We start from the raw sequence: 18,503 nt of genomic DNA on the forward strand, positions 1-18,503 counted from the left end.
ATGTGTCAGAGGAAACACCGTACAGCCCTGGACCGAAATCAGCGTGCATGCACCCGGCCCGCCACAAGGAGTCGCTAGAGCGCGATGGGACAAGGACATCCCGGCTGGCCAAACCCTCCCCTAACCCAGATGATGCTGGGCCAATTGTGCACCGCCTCATGGGTCTCCCGGTCGCGGCCGGCTGCGACACAGCCTGGGATCGTACCCAGGTCTGTAGCGATGCAGTGCCTTAGACCGCTGCGCCACTCGGGAGGCCTGTGAGTTAATTATTTATTAGGCCTACAATTGCATAGGCCTGCATGATGCAAACATGCATGAAGCAAGCTCAGCCCTGTGAGTTCTATTGTCGATCAGTTGTTGTCTCTGTGTCTGGGTAGAGGAACCACCCCTGTTAGTCTAGTCTAAATATAATTCATATTTACAAGTAAAAGGTTGCTGTTGTTTGGCAGGGTTTTCATCCTCCCCAGGGCCAGGGGTTTTTCCCAGGAGTTTTTTAAAACCATGTGACCTGATTAGAAAAACTGGTCCCATCATAGCTTGTACAAAACCTTTTCACAACTGATTAATCACTGTCATACCCTATATAGCAGGGATCATCAACTAGATTCAGCCGCGGGCCAATTTCTTCTTGAGTGGATGGTCGGGGGGCCGTAACATAATAAAAATACATTTTTAGACTGCAAATTGACAGAATGAAGCCCAAGCAGATGTAACATTTGACTAAAAACTTATTATTATTATTATTATTACTAAAACATAAGCATTTCAAACCGTGATTACATTTGGGGACATTGCACTGCGTAGGGTGCCGTCTTTCGGATGGGACGTTAAAACGGGTGTCCTGACTCTCTGTGGTCTATCAAAATCCCATGGCACTTATTGTAAGAGTAGGAGTGTTCACCCCAGTGTCCTGGCTAAATTCCCAACCTGGCCACATTCCATCATGGCCACCTAATCATCCCCCTCATTCCTAATTGGCATATACAGTTGAAGTCGGAAGTTTACATACACTTAGGTTGGAGTCATTAAAACTTGTTTTTCAACCACTCCACAAATTTCTTGTTAACAAACTATAGTTTTGGCAAGTCAGTTAGGACATCTACTTTGTGCATGACACAAGTAATTTTTCCAACAATTGTTTACAGACATATTATTTCACTTATAATTCACTGTATCACAATTCCAGTGGGTCAGAAGTTTACATACACTAAGTTGACTGTGCCTTTAAACAGCTTGGAAAATTCCAGAAAATGATGTCATGGCTTTAGAATCTTCTGATAGGCTAATTGACATCATTTGAGTCAATTGGAGGTGTACCTGTGGATGTATTTCAAGGCTTACCTTCAAACTCAGTGCCTCTTTGCTTGACATCATGGGAAAATCAAAAGAAATCAGCCAAGACCTCAGAAAAAAATTGTAGACCTCCACAAGTCTGGTTCATCCTTGGGAGCAATTTCCAAACACCTGAAGGTACCACGTTCATCTGTACAAACAATAGTACGCAAGTATAAACACCATGGGACCACGCAGCCGCTCAGGAAGGAGACGCGTTCTGTCTCCTAGAGATGAACGTACTTTATGGCGAAAAGTGCAAATCAATCCCAGAACAACAGCAAAGGACCTTGTGAAAATGCTGGAGGAAACAGGTACAAAAGTATCTATATCCACAGTAAAACGAGTCCTATATCGATATAACCTGAACGGCCGCTCAGCAAGGAAGAAGCCACTGCTCCAAAACCGCCATAAAAAAGCCAGACTACAGTTTGCAACTGCACATGGGGACAAAGATCGTACTTTTTGGAGAAATGTCCTCTGGTCTGATGAAAATGTTTGGCCATAATGACCATCGTTATGTTTGGAGGAAAAAGGGGGCTGCTTGCAAGCCGAAGAACACCATCCCAACCGTGAAGCACGGGGGTGGCAGCATCATGCTGTGGGGGTGCTTTGTTGCAGGAGGGGCTGGTGCACTTCACAAAATAGATGGCATCATGAGGAAGGAAAATGATGTGGATATATTGAAGCAACATCTCAAGACATCAGTCAGGAAGTTAAAGCTTGGTCGCAAATGGGTCTTCCAAATGGACATTGACCCCAAGCATACTTCCAAAGTTGTGGCAAAATGGCTTAAGGACAACAAAGTCAAGGTATTGGAGTGGCCATCACAAAGCCCTGACCTCAATCCTATAGAAAATTTGTGGGCAGAACTGAAAAAGCGTGTTCGAGCAACAAGGCCTACAAACCTGACTCAGTTACACCAGCTCTGTCAGGAGGAATGGGCCAAAATTCACCCAACTTATTGTGGGAAGCTTGTGGAAGGCTACCCGAAATGTTTGAACCAAGTTTAACTATTTAAAGGCAATGCTACCAAATACTAATTGAGTGTATGTTAACTTCTGACCCACTGGGAATGTGATGAAAGAAATAAAAGCTGAAATAAATCATTCTGTCTACAATTATTATGACATTTCACATTCTTAAAATAAAGTGGTGATCCTAACTGACCTAAGACAGGGAATCTTTACTAGGATTAAAGGTCAGGAATTGTGAAAAAAATGTATTTGGCTGAGGTGTATGTAAACTTCCGACTTCAACTGTATCACTCCTCACCTCTCCACCTGATAGCTGATGTGTGGTGAGCGTTCTGGCACAAAAATGGTTGCCGTATTTCACTGAGGTGGGTGCTACACATTGATGGTGGATGACGTGAGTTTCCCCTTACTATGTAAAGCGCTTTGAATACCTCAGTAGAAAAGTGCTATATAAATCCAATCAATTGTTATTAATTATTATTATTTGTATACAATCACGTCGCTCTCTTATGCGTGGGAATACTTCGGAACAGATTTCCAAAATTCTAATAACTTGGAGCTGATTTGCTGGTATTTTATTTACAGTCTTATGTCCAACAACAAAAAAGAACTTGGTGGGCCAAATAAAACCACCCACGGGCCAAATTCGGCCCCCGGGCCGCCAGTTTGGGAACCCTGCCCTATAGGGTCCAGAATTTTCCCACCACTCTGGGACCTATGGTGCCACCATTCTGCTCAAAGTTGTCAGTTATCGTCAGGTATGTGGATAATCAGGGCTTTATTCAGGCACGTTTCTTGGGCTACTTTGACGTGTCAAGTGGGCGAGATGCGCATTCTGTGTTTGACTTTGTGAATTCTGATATGTCTGAGTTTAACTTCATGGAGAAACGTGTTACACAAACCTACTGCACGGAAAGCGGTACTGGCAAGCGATACCAGAACGCCAAGTCTAGGTCCAAAAGGCTCCTTAACAGCTTCTACCCCCAAGCCATAAGACTGCTAAACAGTTAATCAAATGGCTACCCAGACTATTTGCATTGACCCCCTTTTTTACGCTGCTGCTACTCGCTGTTTATTATCTATGCATAGTCACTTTACCCCTACCTACATGTACTGTATACTGAACAGAAATATAAACGCAATATGCAACGTGTAGGTCCCATGTTTCATGACCTGAAATAAAAGATCCCAGAAATGTTCCATATGCACAAAAAGCTTATTTCTCTCAAATTTTGTGCACAAATTTGTAAACGTCCTTGTTAGTGAGCATTTCTCCTTTGCCAAGTTAATCCATCCACCTGACAGGTGTGGCATATCAAGAAGCTGATTAAACAGCACGATCATTACAATTACAAGCCTATCTAAAATGTGCAGTTTTGTCACACAACACAATGCCACAGATGTTTCAAGTTTTGAGGGAGCGTGCAATTAGCATGCTGACTGCAGGAATGTCCACCAGAGCTGTTGCCAATTTAATGTTAATTTCTCTACCATAAGCCGTTTTAGAGAATTTGGCAGTACGTCCAACCGGCCTCACAACCACAGACCACGTGTAACCACGCCAGTCCAGGACCTCCACATAAAATACAATTTGATTTTACCTCCAAATCCGGCTTCTTCACCTGCGGGATCGTCTGAGATCAGCCACCCGGACAGCTGATGAAACTGAGGAGTATTTCTGTCTCTAATAAAGCCCTTTTGTGGGGAAAAACTCATTCTGACTGGCTGGGCCTGGCTCCCCAGTGGGTGGGCCTGGCCCCCAAGTGGGTGGGCCTATGCCCTCCCAGGCCCACCCCATGGCTGCTCCCCTGCCCATTCATGTGAAATCGATAGATTAGGGCCTGATGAATTTATTTCAATTGACTGATTTCCTTATATGAACTGTAGCTCAGTAAAATCATTGAAATTGTTGCGTTTATATTTTTGTTTAGTATACATGTTACCTTAATTACCTCAACTAACCTGTGTTACAGCCTGAATTCAAAATTGATTAAACAGATTTTTGCAAATGTATTGAAAATGAAAAACATAAATATCTAATTTACATACATAATCACACCCCTGAGTCAATAGATGTTAGAATCAGCTTTGGCAGTGATTACAGCTGTGAGTCTTTCTTCGTAAGTCTCTAAGAGCTTTGCACACCTGGATTGTACACATTTTGCGCATTATTCTTAAAAAAATTCTTCAAGCTCTGTCAAGTTGGTTGTTGAACATTGCTAGACAGCCATTTTCAAGCCTTGCCAATGATTTTCAAGCCATTTTAAGTGAAAACTTTAACTAGGCCACTCAGGAACATTCAATGTCGTCGTGGTAAGCAACTCCAGCGCATATTTGGTCTTGTGTTTTAGGTTATTGTCCTGCTGAAAGGTGAATTTGTCTCCCAGTGTCTGTTTGAAAGCAGACTGAGCCAGGTTTTCCTCTAGGAATTTGCCTGTACTCTATTCTGTTTATTTTTATCCTAAAAAACTCCCTAGTCCTTGCCGATGACAAGCATACCCATAACATGATGCAGACATCACCATGCTTGAAAATATGAAGAGTGGTACACAATGATGTGTTGTGTTGGATTTGCCCCAAACATAAAGCTTTGTATTCAGAACATAAAGTGCATTTCTTTGCGACATTCTTTGCAGTTTTACTTTAGTGTCTTATTGCAAATAGGATGCATGTTTTGGAATCTTTTTTATTCTGTACAGGCTTCCTTCTTTTCACTCTGTCATTTAGGTTAGTATTGTGGAGTAACTACAATGTTGTTGATACATCCTCAGATTTCTCCTATCACAGCCATTAAACTCTGTAACTGTTTTAAAGTCACCATGGCCTCATGGTGAGTGGTTTCTTTCCTCTCCGGCAACTGAGTTAGGAAGGACGCGTGTATCTTTGTAGTGACTGAGTGTATTGATACACCATCCAAAGTGTAATTAATAACTTCACCATGCTCAAAGGGATATTTAATGTTGCCCTTCTTTGCGAGGCATTGGAAAACCTCCCTGGTATTTGTGGTTGAATCTGTGTTTGAAATTCACTTCTCGACTGAGGGACCTTACAGATAATTGTATATGTGGGGTACAGAGATGAGGTAGTCATTCAAAAATCATGTTACACACTATTATTGCACACAGAGTGAGTCCATACAACTTATTATGTGACCGGTTAAGCAAATGTTTACTCCTGAACTTATTTAGGCTTGCCATAACAAAGGGGATAAATACTTATTGACTCAAGACATTTCAGCTTTCATTTTTTATTAATTTGTAAACATTTCTAAAAACATAATTCCACTTTGACATTATGGGGTATTGTGTGTAGGCCAGTGACACAAAATCTTAATTTAATCCATTTAAAATTCAGGCTGTAACACAACAAAATGTGGAAAAATTAGGAATTATGGAAAAAAGAATGAGTATGAATACTTTTTGTCTGCTGCTTCTCCTTAATTTTTTAAGAAATTCATTTGTTCATAACTGCTTAACTATTGTCTTTCTCTCTCTTTGAGTCAACTACTCACCACATTTTATGCACTGCAGTGCTATCTAGCTGTGCCTTATGCTTTACTAGATTAATTCTCTGATCCTTTGATTGGGTGGACAACATGTCAGTTCATGCTGCAAGAGCTCTGATTCCTCCGGAAGTCGTCATAATTACTGGGTAAGTCTATGGAAGGGGGTGTGAACCATTAGCCTCCTAGGTTTTTTAATTGAAGTCAATGTACCCAGAAGAGGACGGAAAATAGCTGTCCTCTGGCTACACCATGGTGCTACCCTAGAGGGGGCTTTTGAGGCTACTGTAGACCTTCATTGCAAAACAGTGTGTTCTAATCAGTTATTTGGTGACGTGAATATATTTAGTATTGTTTGCAGGGTAGGTAGGACATGTTGCATTTTTGCAGCCGGGGGTCTCAAATGGTTTTAATGTGAACGTTACTGAAGTGAAAGTGAAATAATAATGTAACTTATTACATACCTGACTGTTGGAGAGGGCCTGCTGATGATAAGGTGAGAACCTGTTCTTCGCAGGGTCTTCTGAGGTGGGGCTGAGGGGTTTGGGGTCTGACATGGAGCGCTGCACACTCTTGATGGGCCTGGGGAGGCTCTGATGACGCTGAGGGGACTCGGCAGTGAAGGCTTTCTGCTGGGGTGTGACGTGCGCCTTGTTGAGTTTCTCCTGGGAGGTGAAAGTGGTCTCTAGCATCCGATGGGGTGACAGCGGGGACACGGGGGAGTACAGCACCTGAGGAGACTTGGGAGGCTGGCGAGACGGGGAGTCGTTCTGCTGCTGGCCTTGGTAGCCGATATCCAGAGGGTCGGGTTTCCTCCTCTCGAACTTGGCCACCCCTTGGGGAGGAGATGGGGTGGAGCCCACCATCTGCATAGTGGTGGAGTATGGGCTGATGGTGGTGGGGACGCTGAGCTGAGGGGCCACCACCCCCTGAGACTGGACCTCTGGTTCTGTCTGACAGGCTAAGCTCTCACCCTTATGGGTCCTCTCTGGAGCAGAGATGTAGTGTAGTAGCTCCACCTTGTTTGTCTCAGCCGCAGTGATGTGGATTGCAGGTGAGACCCTGCCCAACTGGTCTGTCTCAGTCTGGCATGAGGAGTCGTTGGTGGTCTGAATGGCTATGCTGGAGGAGGACACTTTGGAGGTTCCTTCGGATTTGACCTCCGCGCTAGAGTCTGAGTGCTTGGAGAAGCGCGATCTCCTGCGCCTAACCGGTTGCTCCCACTCTGCCTGATCCTCGTCGTCTGTCTGGACACTGCAGTCGGCGATGCGCCTGGTTCTCCTGCCCCTGCGGTTCATATACCTGTCCTCGCCATCTTCATCATCCGTCTGCACGCAGCTATCTGCAATCCTCCTCACCGGCTCCTCCTCTGCTCCGTCCCTAAGACGAGGCATAGAGTTCCGCTTCTTCATGACCCTGGACTCCGCCTGATCCTCACTGTTTCTGAAGGACATCTCAGAGGTAGAGCTAGGTATAGGCCTTGGGGTCACCACTGTTTGGACCACCTGCCCTTCCATGTGGGGTTGCCAGAACTGCACACTTTGGCCGTCCTGTTGAATCACCCTACCACTCTGGTCACAGATGATGAAACCTTGAGGGGTTCCTCCTCCAACTACTACCCCTTGAGCGGTAGTGGCTGCAGCAGCTGCTGCTGCTGCCGATGCAGCAGCTGCCTCGGCTGCTGTGGCTGCAGCTGCTGCCTCCACCACTGCAGTCTTCTGCCTCTTCTGCTCCTCCAACTGCTGCTGGAGTTGCTGCTGCAGCGACTGGATCTGGTCCAGTTGCATCCTCTGCTGGGCTAGCTGTTCCCTCTGCATGACCAGCTGGGTCTCCCTCTCTGATTGCTGCTGATGCAGGACTTGCTGTTTGATGGTCTGCAGCTCTTGAATCTCACGCTGCACCAGCATTTGTTCTTTCTCCCTGTGCCTCTGGAGCTCCATGCGGTCTCTCTCCAGTTCCTCATGCAGGCGCATCTGCCGAAGTTTCTCCAGCTCCACGCGCTCTCGGTCCATCTGCAGCATCTGCTCTTGCTGCTGTCTCAAACGCTCTTCTACCTTTTCTAGCTCTGGGTCTACGGAAGTAACGATGGTAGTGCTGGCTGCTGCAGCCTGGGGAGTGGGCTGGGGCTGCGGCTGAGTCTGGGGCTGCACTAGAGCCTGGGGCTGAGGCTGAGTTATCAGCTGGGACTGGGTTTGAGTCAGGGACAAAGCTTGAGTTTGAGTTGGTATTTGTTGTTGCATTTGAGTTTGCATTTGTTGCTGTATTTGGGACTGCATTTGTTGATGGATTTGGGACTGCATTTGTTGATGGATTTGGGCTTGCATTTGAGTTTGAGTATGGGGGTGTGTCGTAACTTTCTGCACTTGGATTTGAGTTTGGGGGGTTTGTTGGTTTGCAGACTGAATTGGCATTGCAGTAGTTGGTACACTGTGTCCACCTATATGAGAAACCGGGTGGGCCGGTGGTAAGGTTGCAGCTGTGTGCACGGCGACAGTTGCAGAAGGCTTCCCAAGGTAGACAGGAGCTTCCTGGGTGGAGGTGCTTGTGTCAGGTCCATTTCCAGGAACGCCAGCTGTTGTAGGAAACTGGTTGGGAGGAGCGTAACCGTAAGGTCCCTGTGTAGACAGAGGCATCCTTGGGGTCGCATGTGGCAACCTGGTGAGGCTAGCCAGTGGTACAGCAGTTACACATGCAGGGTAAGGTCGGTATATTCCTCGTGGCATGGGTCGCAGAACAGAGGAAGGCTGGGTGGTTATTGGCAAGGTAGAGGCTATTGGGCTGTTGATGGTGGAGTATGTCATCCCATCAGCTCCTCTCATTGCAGACGGATATAAGGCCCGTATGCTTGCTTGTCTGGCATTGATCAGATTGGTTAGGGCTTGGCCGTGTGCAGTGGGCCTACCATCGGGGCCATAGAGTAGGTTGGCTCGGATTGATGCTAAGCTTTGCTGTAGGTTGAGCCTGGCTTCAGGGCCTGCTCCTCTTCCAGCACCATACTGCATAATCTCAGGGTTGCTGTACCGTTGACCGAACTGGTCCATAGAGTTCAGAGCTGCACACATTCGGCTGATCTCTCTGGCAGTGGTGGCACTATACTGTGCCAGGTTGGCGTCCGTTAAACCTGCCTGACCATAGCCGTAGTCTTGACTGATGTTGGACATGGAGCCGTACCTTCGCAGGGGCAAGGGAGGACCTGCAATATCTCCTTCATGACGTAAGTCTGTGTAGGATCCGTACTGCGCACCAATGCCAAGATATCCTCGTTCGTAGGTCTGATTCATGGTGCTCAGATCCACGGCCAGATCCCCAGGGTCAGTCCTCTGATAGTACTGAAGCCCTGCATTAGACAGGTTGGTGTCAGACATGGAAGGTTGAAGCCTCCCTCCAGTGGGTATAGGGTATGGAGGGACTCCCTGCATTGGTTTATGCTCCTCTGTTGCTCCTTGCATGCTTGCTGTCTGGTAGCCATTATTTCCAGGTTGTTGTTGTTGTTGATGTTGTTGTTGATGTTGCTGCAACTGTTGTTGTTGCTGCTGCTGCTGCTGCCGCTGCTGCTGTTGTTGTTGTTGCTGCTGCTGCTGGCTTACACTGTAATGTGAGGCAGGGGGTGGAAGGGTGACTTGGGAAGGTTCAGTGGTAAGATTCTTCTGAGTTAAGTTCCCTGCACAACTACTAGCAAAGGGTAACTTGTAAACGACGTCACAACAAGCCACTTGGTTCTCTGGTTTCTGTATCTGTCCACCAGTGAGATCCAGGACCTGGGGAGGGGGAGGAGGCTCTTTGACCAGCTGAGTCACTGTGGCCGCCTGAGATGCATTGCTGTCTTCCAGTTGGACCATCATGACATGGGGCTTTCCCGTGGACAGGTTCATGACCGTGGGCTTGTTCTTCAACTCCAAAGCAAGCCCACCCTGACAATAGTCATGTTGAGTGTTAGAGGAAAGTGGAGCCACAGATGCTGGCTGGGGTGGTAGGGGAGATACTCTAGGAATTGCACTGACACTGACCACAGTCTGGGCACTGCCAATGCTCGTCTGGCTCACCACCAGGTCTTTCTTCAGCAACAGCGGCTGGACCTGGTTTGCTAGGTTATAGCGAGCAAAAGAGGATTGCTGGTGCTGCTGGAGCTGCTGCTCGAGGAGTTGTTGTTGCTGTAGGAGCTTTTGCTGCTGCATCTGGAGCTGCTGCTGCTGGATGCCCAGATCCTCCAGACATGCATCAATCTTAGGAATGGATGGGTCAGTGATGAGTGTCTTAGTTTGTGTAAGACACATTGCTGATCCAACGCCTTGCCCCAGATCCATACGGTTCTGCAGGGGATCTCCGTAAACCACTGGATGCCCCTTCGGCTGAGATATAAACATGGAGGCTGCCACGGTGACTGTTGTTGGAGTGGACGCCGACACATGCGGCTGCTCTTGTGCATTCAGGTTCATGGCTGCATTCAGGTCCTGCACCGCTGTGTGACGGCTGGGTGGTTGTTCAGCATCGAGAGAATACCTCCTTGTATCAGTTGCCAGAGACGTTAGATCCATGCCCTGGTCTGTCATGATGATTGGGGTGGGCTTCATTGGTGCTCTCAGGTCCACCACAGATGCAGGTCCACTCGGATGCATTTGAATTTGGCCATGCTCCACAACCCTAGAGGTTCCTGGAACGTTGGAGATTCTACATAGGGAGATATTTTCCATTGACATTGACCCACGACTGTATGTGGTAGCTGTGGTTGTCATTGTCATGCTCATACCAATATTAACCCTCTCTGCAGTTTTGGGCCTCTGTAAACCGTGTTGAGGGGTTTGGTGCAGTGGGTGCATTTGTGGGGACGTTGGGGAGCTCGTTGAAGGAATATTTTGCTGATACATGGGCTGACGGATACCCTGTGTTGGCGAGGACAGGGGCGAAGTGGAGGAGTTTACAGTTAGAGGCTTGGCAGAACTGGTGGTGGTCTCAGAGCCCAGCGTTATCACCATTACTGGTGAGTCGGAGGAGGACTGTTGTCTTGCAAGGCGTGGCGACGCTGATTTTTGTGGCGTTTGGACTCCATGTTGTTGTGGCAGTACTGGGGAGGTTGGGCCACTAGCGCCAGGCTGAGAATGTCGTGGGGACCCCCCAGGCCCTGTGGGTCGTGGGGACACCCCAGGCCCTGTGAGTCGTGGGGACACCCCAGGCCCTGTGGGTCGTGGGGACACCCCAGGCCCTGTGGGTCGTGGGGACACCCCAGGCCCTGTGGGTCGTGGGGACGGGGAATGAGTGGGGCTCTGTGAGGGAGAGGGAGCAGGGGAAACAGGAGGACTGGGGCCTTTGAAATAGGAGAAGAGGGAGGATGCGATGGAGGGTACTCCAGGGTCAGGAGGAGGCACCCCCTGTGCTGGTCCCTGACCCTGTGCAGGTCTTCCAGCCGCCGGGGGGATAACACCCCCTATTTTGGCAGTCTGCGTCCTCATCCTGTCTTGGGTTTCTTTCGATAGATGCTGTGTCACACTGATTCCTTGGGGGATCCCTCTTCCAGACCCACGTGGGTCATTTGAGGAGAAGGAAACAGGTGCAGAGATCTGTGTGGGGCTGGAGCCAGGTGTTAGAGAAGTTCCAGTGTCTAGATGTTGTTTATTGCCAGGCTGAGGTGACCCAGCCGGTTGCCTTTGTGGACTTCCTTGTTGTTGGCCTGGCCTTCCTGGCTGTCCCTGCTGCTGCTGCTGCAACATCTCTGCTTTCCTCATCATTTCTTCATAAACCTCCTCTGCACTTTTCAGTGTCTTGTCAGATGGTGAAATGGCAGTAGGTTTTTCAGTGGGGGAGTAGAGAGACATGAATGTGGGTAGGTTGTGGTGGCTTCCTGACTTGTAGAGCTTGGAGCCCATCATTTCAAAGCCCTCTGCCTCTGAATCCATGGAAGGGGAGTACTCTGAGCAGGAGGATCTGTGGAGCTCCTCCATCTCTGCTGCCTGTCTCAGCTCCTCCGTTGGGGATGCATCCTCGATGGGAGAGAGGTTGCTGGGCGGAGTCTTGGATCTCTCTCTACGTCTCTGGGCCCTCAGCTCCTCTTTGTCTCTCTTAGTTTTCCTGGCAGTGCTGCGGATCCTCTGCAGGTCCAGATCTCTCATCTTCTCCTGCTCTCTCAGAAGCTCCTCTTCCTCCCTCAGCTCGTCTTCCTCAGATGAGTCCTCGATGGTGGGCAGGAGTGGGCCATGGGAGCGGTGGCGAGCCTTTCTCTGCTGCTTGGCCTCTTCCAGTCTCTGCCTGCGGCTGGGGCTGCTGTCACTGTCGTCCTCCATGGAGGACACAGAGGTAGGGGACGTGCCGGAGGTGTAGCTGGGAGTGGTGGCAGGGAGGGTGGATGAATACTCCCCCCTCGACCGCTCCTCTGGTGATCCAGTCAGGCTCTCCATCTCCAGCTCTGGCTCTCTGAGGTCATGCTCTGAGTTGTTCAGCTCGATGGTCTTAAACCGCCGCAGCCCTCCTTGGGAAGCCATCATACCTTCGTCGTCTTCACCGTCAGCGCACTTGGTGTCTTCTTCAAAACTACTGGAATGGTGGGTGAGGCTGCGTCGTTTCTCCTTCCCCAAATCCTTTTTGTTTTTTGTTTTCTGGTAGCCGTACCCTTCCTCCTCCTCCTCCTCCATCTCGTCCTCGTCAGCACTCATTTCCATGATCTGCCTCCTCATGAACTCCTCATCTGTAATTTCTTTATGGGACTTCTTCTGCCTGGGCGGTAAGGGGGACAGACCACTCTCGCTGCTGTCCTCCACATAGTCGTGGCGCAGCTTGGAGCTGAGATCATCCGACACCTCCCCATCCGAGTTGTACTCCTCGTCCTGGCCAATGGACAGAGAGTGAGGCCTCCCCCGGCCCTGGTCTGTAGCGGTCTTGGACTTTGACTCTAGCAGCGGCCGCATGGAGCTCTCCAGCTTGGTTATCTCAGAGGGGCTGGAGGGGCCTCGTTCACTCAGCTTCAACCCCGGATCCTCCTGGATCTGGCCTGTGATCTCGCCCATTGAGCCGGATATCCCATCTGATGAGTAGCCCGTGTCACTGAGGCTCTGTGTGCTGGACTTGTTGGAATCCTGAAGGAAAGAGAGAAAAAAAGAGAGAGGTCAGAGGCCAGTATTAGCATCAGTCCTTTTTCCCCCTGACTTAATTTATTTCTATAGCAAAAAGTATATTACAGGCATCAGTGCACCCTTTCTTTCCTATCGTTTCACTTAACTCATCAGTAGTGTCACTTTTATGAGCATTTGTTTCACAGATGATAGGGGTTAGAATTAAAGCACTAGAACTTATACAGGCTATATTACTATTCTGGCAAGACATTAGACAATAATTACATTGAAAGGAATTCAGTCATCAAAGCACAAGCAACTATAACAGATAATGTAATACATTCAGTGCCGTGGAAAAGTATTTGCCCCCTTTCTGGTTTTCTCTATTTTTGCATATATTTGATACTGAATATTATCAGATCTTCAACCAAAACCTAATATTAGATAAAGGGAACCTGAGATTAAAAATAACAAAACACATTTTTACCTATTATATCTATTTAATTAACAAAGTTATGCAACACCCAATTCCCCTATGTAAAGAAGTAACTGCCCCCTTACACTCAATAACTGGTTGTGCCACCTCTAGCTGCAATGACTGCAACCAAATGCTTCCTGTAGTTGTTGATCAGTCTCTCACATCGCTGTGGAGGAATTTTGGCCCACCCTTGCATACAGAACTGCTTTAACTCAGCAACATTTGTGGGTTTTTAAGCATGAACTGCTCGTTTCAAGTCCTGCCACAACATCTCAATTGGGATTATGTCTGGACTTTGACTGGGCCATTCCAAAACTTCAAATTTGTTGCTTTTTAACCATTTTAATGTAGACTTGATTGTGTGTTTTGGATCATTGTCTTGCTGCATGACCCAGCAGCGCTTCAGCTTCAGCTCACAGACGGATGGCCTGACATTCTCCTGTAGAATTATTTGATGCAGAAGAATTCATGGTTCCTTCTATTAAGGCAAGTCGTCCAGGTCCTGAGGCAGCAAAGCATCCCCAAACCATCACACTACCACCACCATGCTTGACCGTTGATATAAGATTCTTACTGTGGAATACAGTGTTTGGTTTTCGCCAGGCATAATGACACTAATGTCGTCCAAAAAGTTATACTTTTGACTCATCTGTCCATTGAACATTCTTCCAAGAGTCTTGATGATCATCCAGGTGCTTCCAGGTGCTTTTTGGCAAACTTGAGTCAACTTTTTGGACGAGATGGGTCCCATTATGTCTGGCGAAAACTAAACACTGCATTCCTTTGTTAATAAAATAAATAAAATAAGTATCTTTTTTTTGTTATTTGTAAACTCAGGTTCACTTTATCTATTATTAGGTTTTGGTTGAAGATCTGATAACATTCAGTATAAAAAAATAAGCAAAAATAGAGAAAATCAGAAAGGGGGCAAATACTTTTTCACGGCACTGTATACATATGACTAAATAAAAAGCTTGCGATAAAAGGTGACAGAAAACGACAAACAACAATACAACACAAAGACAAAACATGATTTTTGGTTACATGCTTGTATAATACATTTTCCAATGCAATCACTGCAATACAGTTGAAGAATGATGGAAAATAATGAACAAGTTGATCAAAATATAATGATTAAGTTAAAAAACTGTGAATTGCATGTTAATAACACTGACTAATCATGATTGCAATGCCAGAGATAAGGACGACCATATTAAAGATAACACAGGCTTAACATTATGATTGATGAAAAAAAAGCTGGTGCATGGTAAACCGCTGATGCTTGGGGATAGAGATGACGAGGAGGACGGGATAAGAATAATGATGATGATGATGATGATGATGGTGATGATAGCAGTGGTGGTCATTTACATTTGAGTCATTTAGTTGACACTCTTATCCAGAGCGACTTACAGGAGCAATTAGGGTTAAGGGAACACCGGCAGATTTGTTTCACCTAGTGGGCTCGGGGATTGGAACCAGCGAACCTTTGGTTACTGGCCCAACACTCTAACCGCTAGACTACCTGCCGCCTCCTATTTTATATAATGTAATGATCATAGTGATGATGATGATGATGATGATGATGATGATGATGATGATGATGATGATGATGATGATGATGATGATAGTAGTGCTGAGTGATTAACCGGTTATTAAAAAACAAATTGACCCGAAGTCGGTTCAATTACTTGAATTCCATTTAGTTTGTTTTTTTTGTGAGCCCAACGTGCTATTTCTCCAGAGAGAAATCAAATCATTCACGAGATAAATCAACTCAAGATCTAAGTGGGACGCTGAGCTGAAGGGAGTTGTAGTTTTCACTAACCAAATATTCAACATAGTTCAGCACAGAAACATGGTAATTAACAACAATGGCCATAATCCACTGCGTCTGTTCTTTCCGGCTCAGACAAAGATGGATACACTTTTACACCTGCTACGTTAGGTTAGATACACAGACTGCATAGACCCCATGAGATAGGAATGAACACAACACAACAATGAGAGAAAACTAGTCAAATGATTTAGTCAGACAGTTCTACAGCATACTTAGGCAGGCTAGCTTAAATAGGATGACTAAAGATAGTACAGTATGGGGAGCACAGAGATAATGTTGTCTGGCTGGCTGGCTGCTACTGCCTTAGCAGAGATGAGATGATGACTTTAAGGAATGAAAAATAATAAAGTCATCAAATAAAAACTACGTAATATACGCAACTGAAATATTTTATTATTTCATAGTAATTTCCTATTTTTCTATTGATGTCTACCCAATGTGGACCTGACAGAGACAATGGAATATTTTAAATGTTTTAGCAATTGAATGTTCACAATTTTTGGCTTTGGAATTTCCATTAAAAAGCTCTAAAATCATTTTAATGTAATTATTTCATAATGCATTTAATGTAAAAAATATATATAATAACCGAAAATCGAAAACCGTGACAATTTTTCTATAATCGAACCGAAACCGAACCGACCTCAGAAAGCACTATTCGCTCAGCACTAGATTATAGACAGAGAAAGAAATTATTCAATTTATGGAAACATTTCATGATGAAGATGATGACATTGATGATTAAGATGATGATGATGATGATGTTGAAGATGATGATGATGATGATGATGATGATGATGAAGATGATGTTGAAAATGATGATGATGATGATGATGAAGATGATGATGATGATGATGATGATGATGATGATGATGATGATGATGATGATGATGATGATGATGATGATGATGATGATGACGACGAAACCGGCGACAACTGACAAGAATGACTGAAATTAAGGTAAATACAATTCTGGTGGTAAATCAAGAACAGTAACAGTGTGTAAAGACGTTGAAGTTGCAAAGTTGCAGGTCGCTCACGTCATGATGTTTTGACTTCTGCGAGTCTTCAGCAGATTTCTTCTTTTCTTCTTTTGATGTGGTGATGGTCTCAGGTGCTCCCTTCTTAGGTGAGGCTTTGACTTCTGCTTCCTTTTGAGTTTTGGGGGCGATTTTAGTTTTCTCCTGGCCCTGCTGCTGTTTACCAGACTGTTTGTTGGGTCCACTCTGGTTGGGTTTAGGTTGGGTAGGTGCACACTTAGCAGGAGAGGGTGCACCCTTGTTAGGGGTGGATGCAGCTTTAGCATGGGAGGGTGCGCCCTTGGCTGGGGAGGGCTGGGCAGGACCCTTACTCTGGGTGGTGGGTCCTGTCTGTTTGGCAGGGGAGGGTGCGCCCTTAGCAGGGGAAGGCTGGGCTGTTTTAGCAGGGGATGGTGCACCCTTAGCAGGGGAGGGTTGTGCCTTGGCAGGGGACGGTTGAGCAGGCCCCTTGCTTTGGGCGGTGGGCCCTGCCTGTTTGGCAGGGGAGAAAGGAGGGCCACTTACTTGGGCACCCGGTGGTTTCTGTTGCTGTTGAGAACCAGTGGGCCGTAGCCCTGCCTGCTGATTGGGCCCTCTCTGTTGAGGCTGTGGTTGATTGGCTGGAGCTGGGTGCCGTGGGGATCCCATTGGCTGAGGAGCAGGAAGTGGAGTGTCTCCCAGGGCCCCAGACAAAGCTCTCTGGGTCTGGCAGTTCAGGCAGAGCCATTCTTTATTCTGAAACACAGACAGAACAAAAAGTGACCTTTAGAAAACTGCAATGGACAGGATTGTATAAAAACAAACTAAAGATTATTCAACAATGATCATTCAAGAAAGGACAATAACATTGTCAGTCACAGAACATTTACAGTCAAGAAACAATTCATAAAGTTAAGAAGAAACAACATCAACAAAATATTTGTTGGTATGGTTTAAAATATATATATATGCTGTTCACATTGATACTCTCCATTGACTTTATCATACCATAGTGAAACATAATGGGGTAGAAGCAGGATGGTGCTAGCTGAAAAGAGGTCCTTTACTTGTCAAACAAGGTAAAAGTACGCTTGAGTAACATTGAGATAAAAGAGGACAGGAATAGCTAGCTGTCTGCACTGCCACTGTGCTCACAGCAGCACTTATAAATGAAGCATGTCCTCGTAACCGAAAAAAAATATATCAAAACACGACTCCCCCATAAATCAGCTGTCTGGTAGAAGGTTTAGGCAGCTAATTTACACTGCTGCTAAGTCCCAAATGGTACCTTATTTCTTATATAGTGTACTACTTCTGGTCAAAAGTAATTCTTCTTTCATATGGCTGTAATATACTGTAGAAACAATGTGGTCAGGCTAAGCAGTAAGTACTGTACATGGAGACTACAGTGGTGGCAGAGAGCCAAGGCTTTTAACAGAGAGTGTGCTGACTCTGAACACAGGGGACTTGTTTAACATTGACCTTTATGTTGATATGAGAGTCAACACACATGGAGAAAGATTGGTTACTCTTGCTAAAAATGAATTCGGTAAAGAGGGAGTGAGAGTATAAAAAACTAAGAGCATCTTTGGGTATCATAACTTAATTAAAGAAATACCTTTTTGGATAAATAAAGAAAATAAATAGCCACCCTCTCACACCATATGGCCAAAGACCAGCATAATAAAGATTAATGAAAAGGATCAGAACTTCTTCAGATTGTGATAAATTGGCCTCAGATTAAAACAAGCAGCCAGTGGATAAAGTCTCTGTTCAAGAAAGATGTTCCTTCCTAGATTTTGAACAAACTATCTATGATATATCTATGAAGAAGCTTGTTTGAGGTCAGATCAGGTATTTCAAGCACAGCAGCGGCCCTTGACAGGTTAGGTCAGAGCTGGCTACAGGACTCAGTCAAACCCCTGTAGTTGTTTAAGTCAACCTTTTCATCTGCATGAGAAGGCTTGATCCCCAGACAATGTTAAGCGCTTTGAAGCACATAGGAGGATGCTGCTGTATGAATACAAATCAGCACTATGGTTATTAGTGTTGAGACACACAGAGACCCAACTGTGTTATTACTTCCACAGTCAACTGTTCAGATGTAATCAGTCCTTCACGGAGCAGATAACACTCATCAACAGAGAGTTAGATACAGACTGTCACCCCTCACATTCAATCAACAGAGGGTACATCCAAAATGGCACCCTATTCCTATATAGTGCGCTACTTTTGACCTGATTCCTATGGGCCCTGGTCAAATGTAGTTCACTATTTAAGGAATAGGTTGCCATTTTGGACGCAATTAGAGTTAGACACAAGGTCTTACCCCTCAC

General features: G+C 46.0%; 1 protein-coding gene across 1 annotated transcript in view; it reads right to left on the reverse strand.

Moving 5' to 3' along the window:
• LOC311138863 (protein bassoon-like) overlaps nt 1-18,503 on the reverse strand; it is a gene marked incomplete at both ends in the record, with an annotated part of 129,142 nt that overhangs the window by 16,083 nt on the left and 94,556 nt on the right. The window contains 2 exons of the mRNA XM_084173658.1: nt 6,276-12,875; nt 16,210-16,923. Of these exons, the coding sequence (XP_084029784.1) occupies nt 6,276-12,875; nt 16,210-16,923 (7,314 nt within the window). The remainder of the gene's footprint in view (nt 1-6,275; nt 12,876-16,209; nt 16,924-18,503) is intronic.

Source organism: Coregonus lavaretus (assembly GCF_964263955.1).
Source record: "Coregonus lavaretus genome assembly, chromosome: 12".
NCBI classification, from domain to species: Eukaryota; Metazoa; Chordata; class Actinopteri; order Salmoniformes; family Salmonidae; genus Coregonus; species Coregonus lavaretus.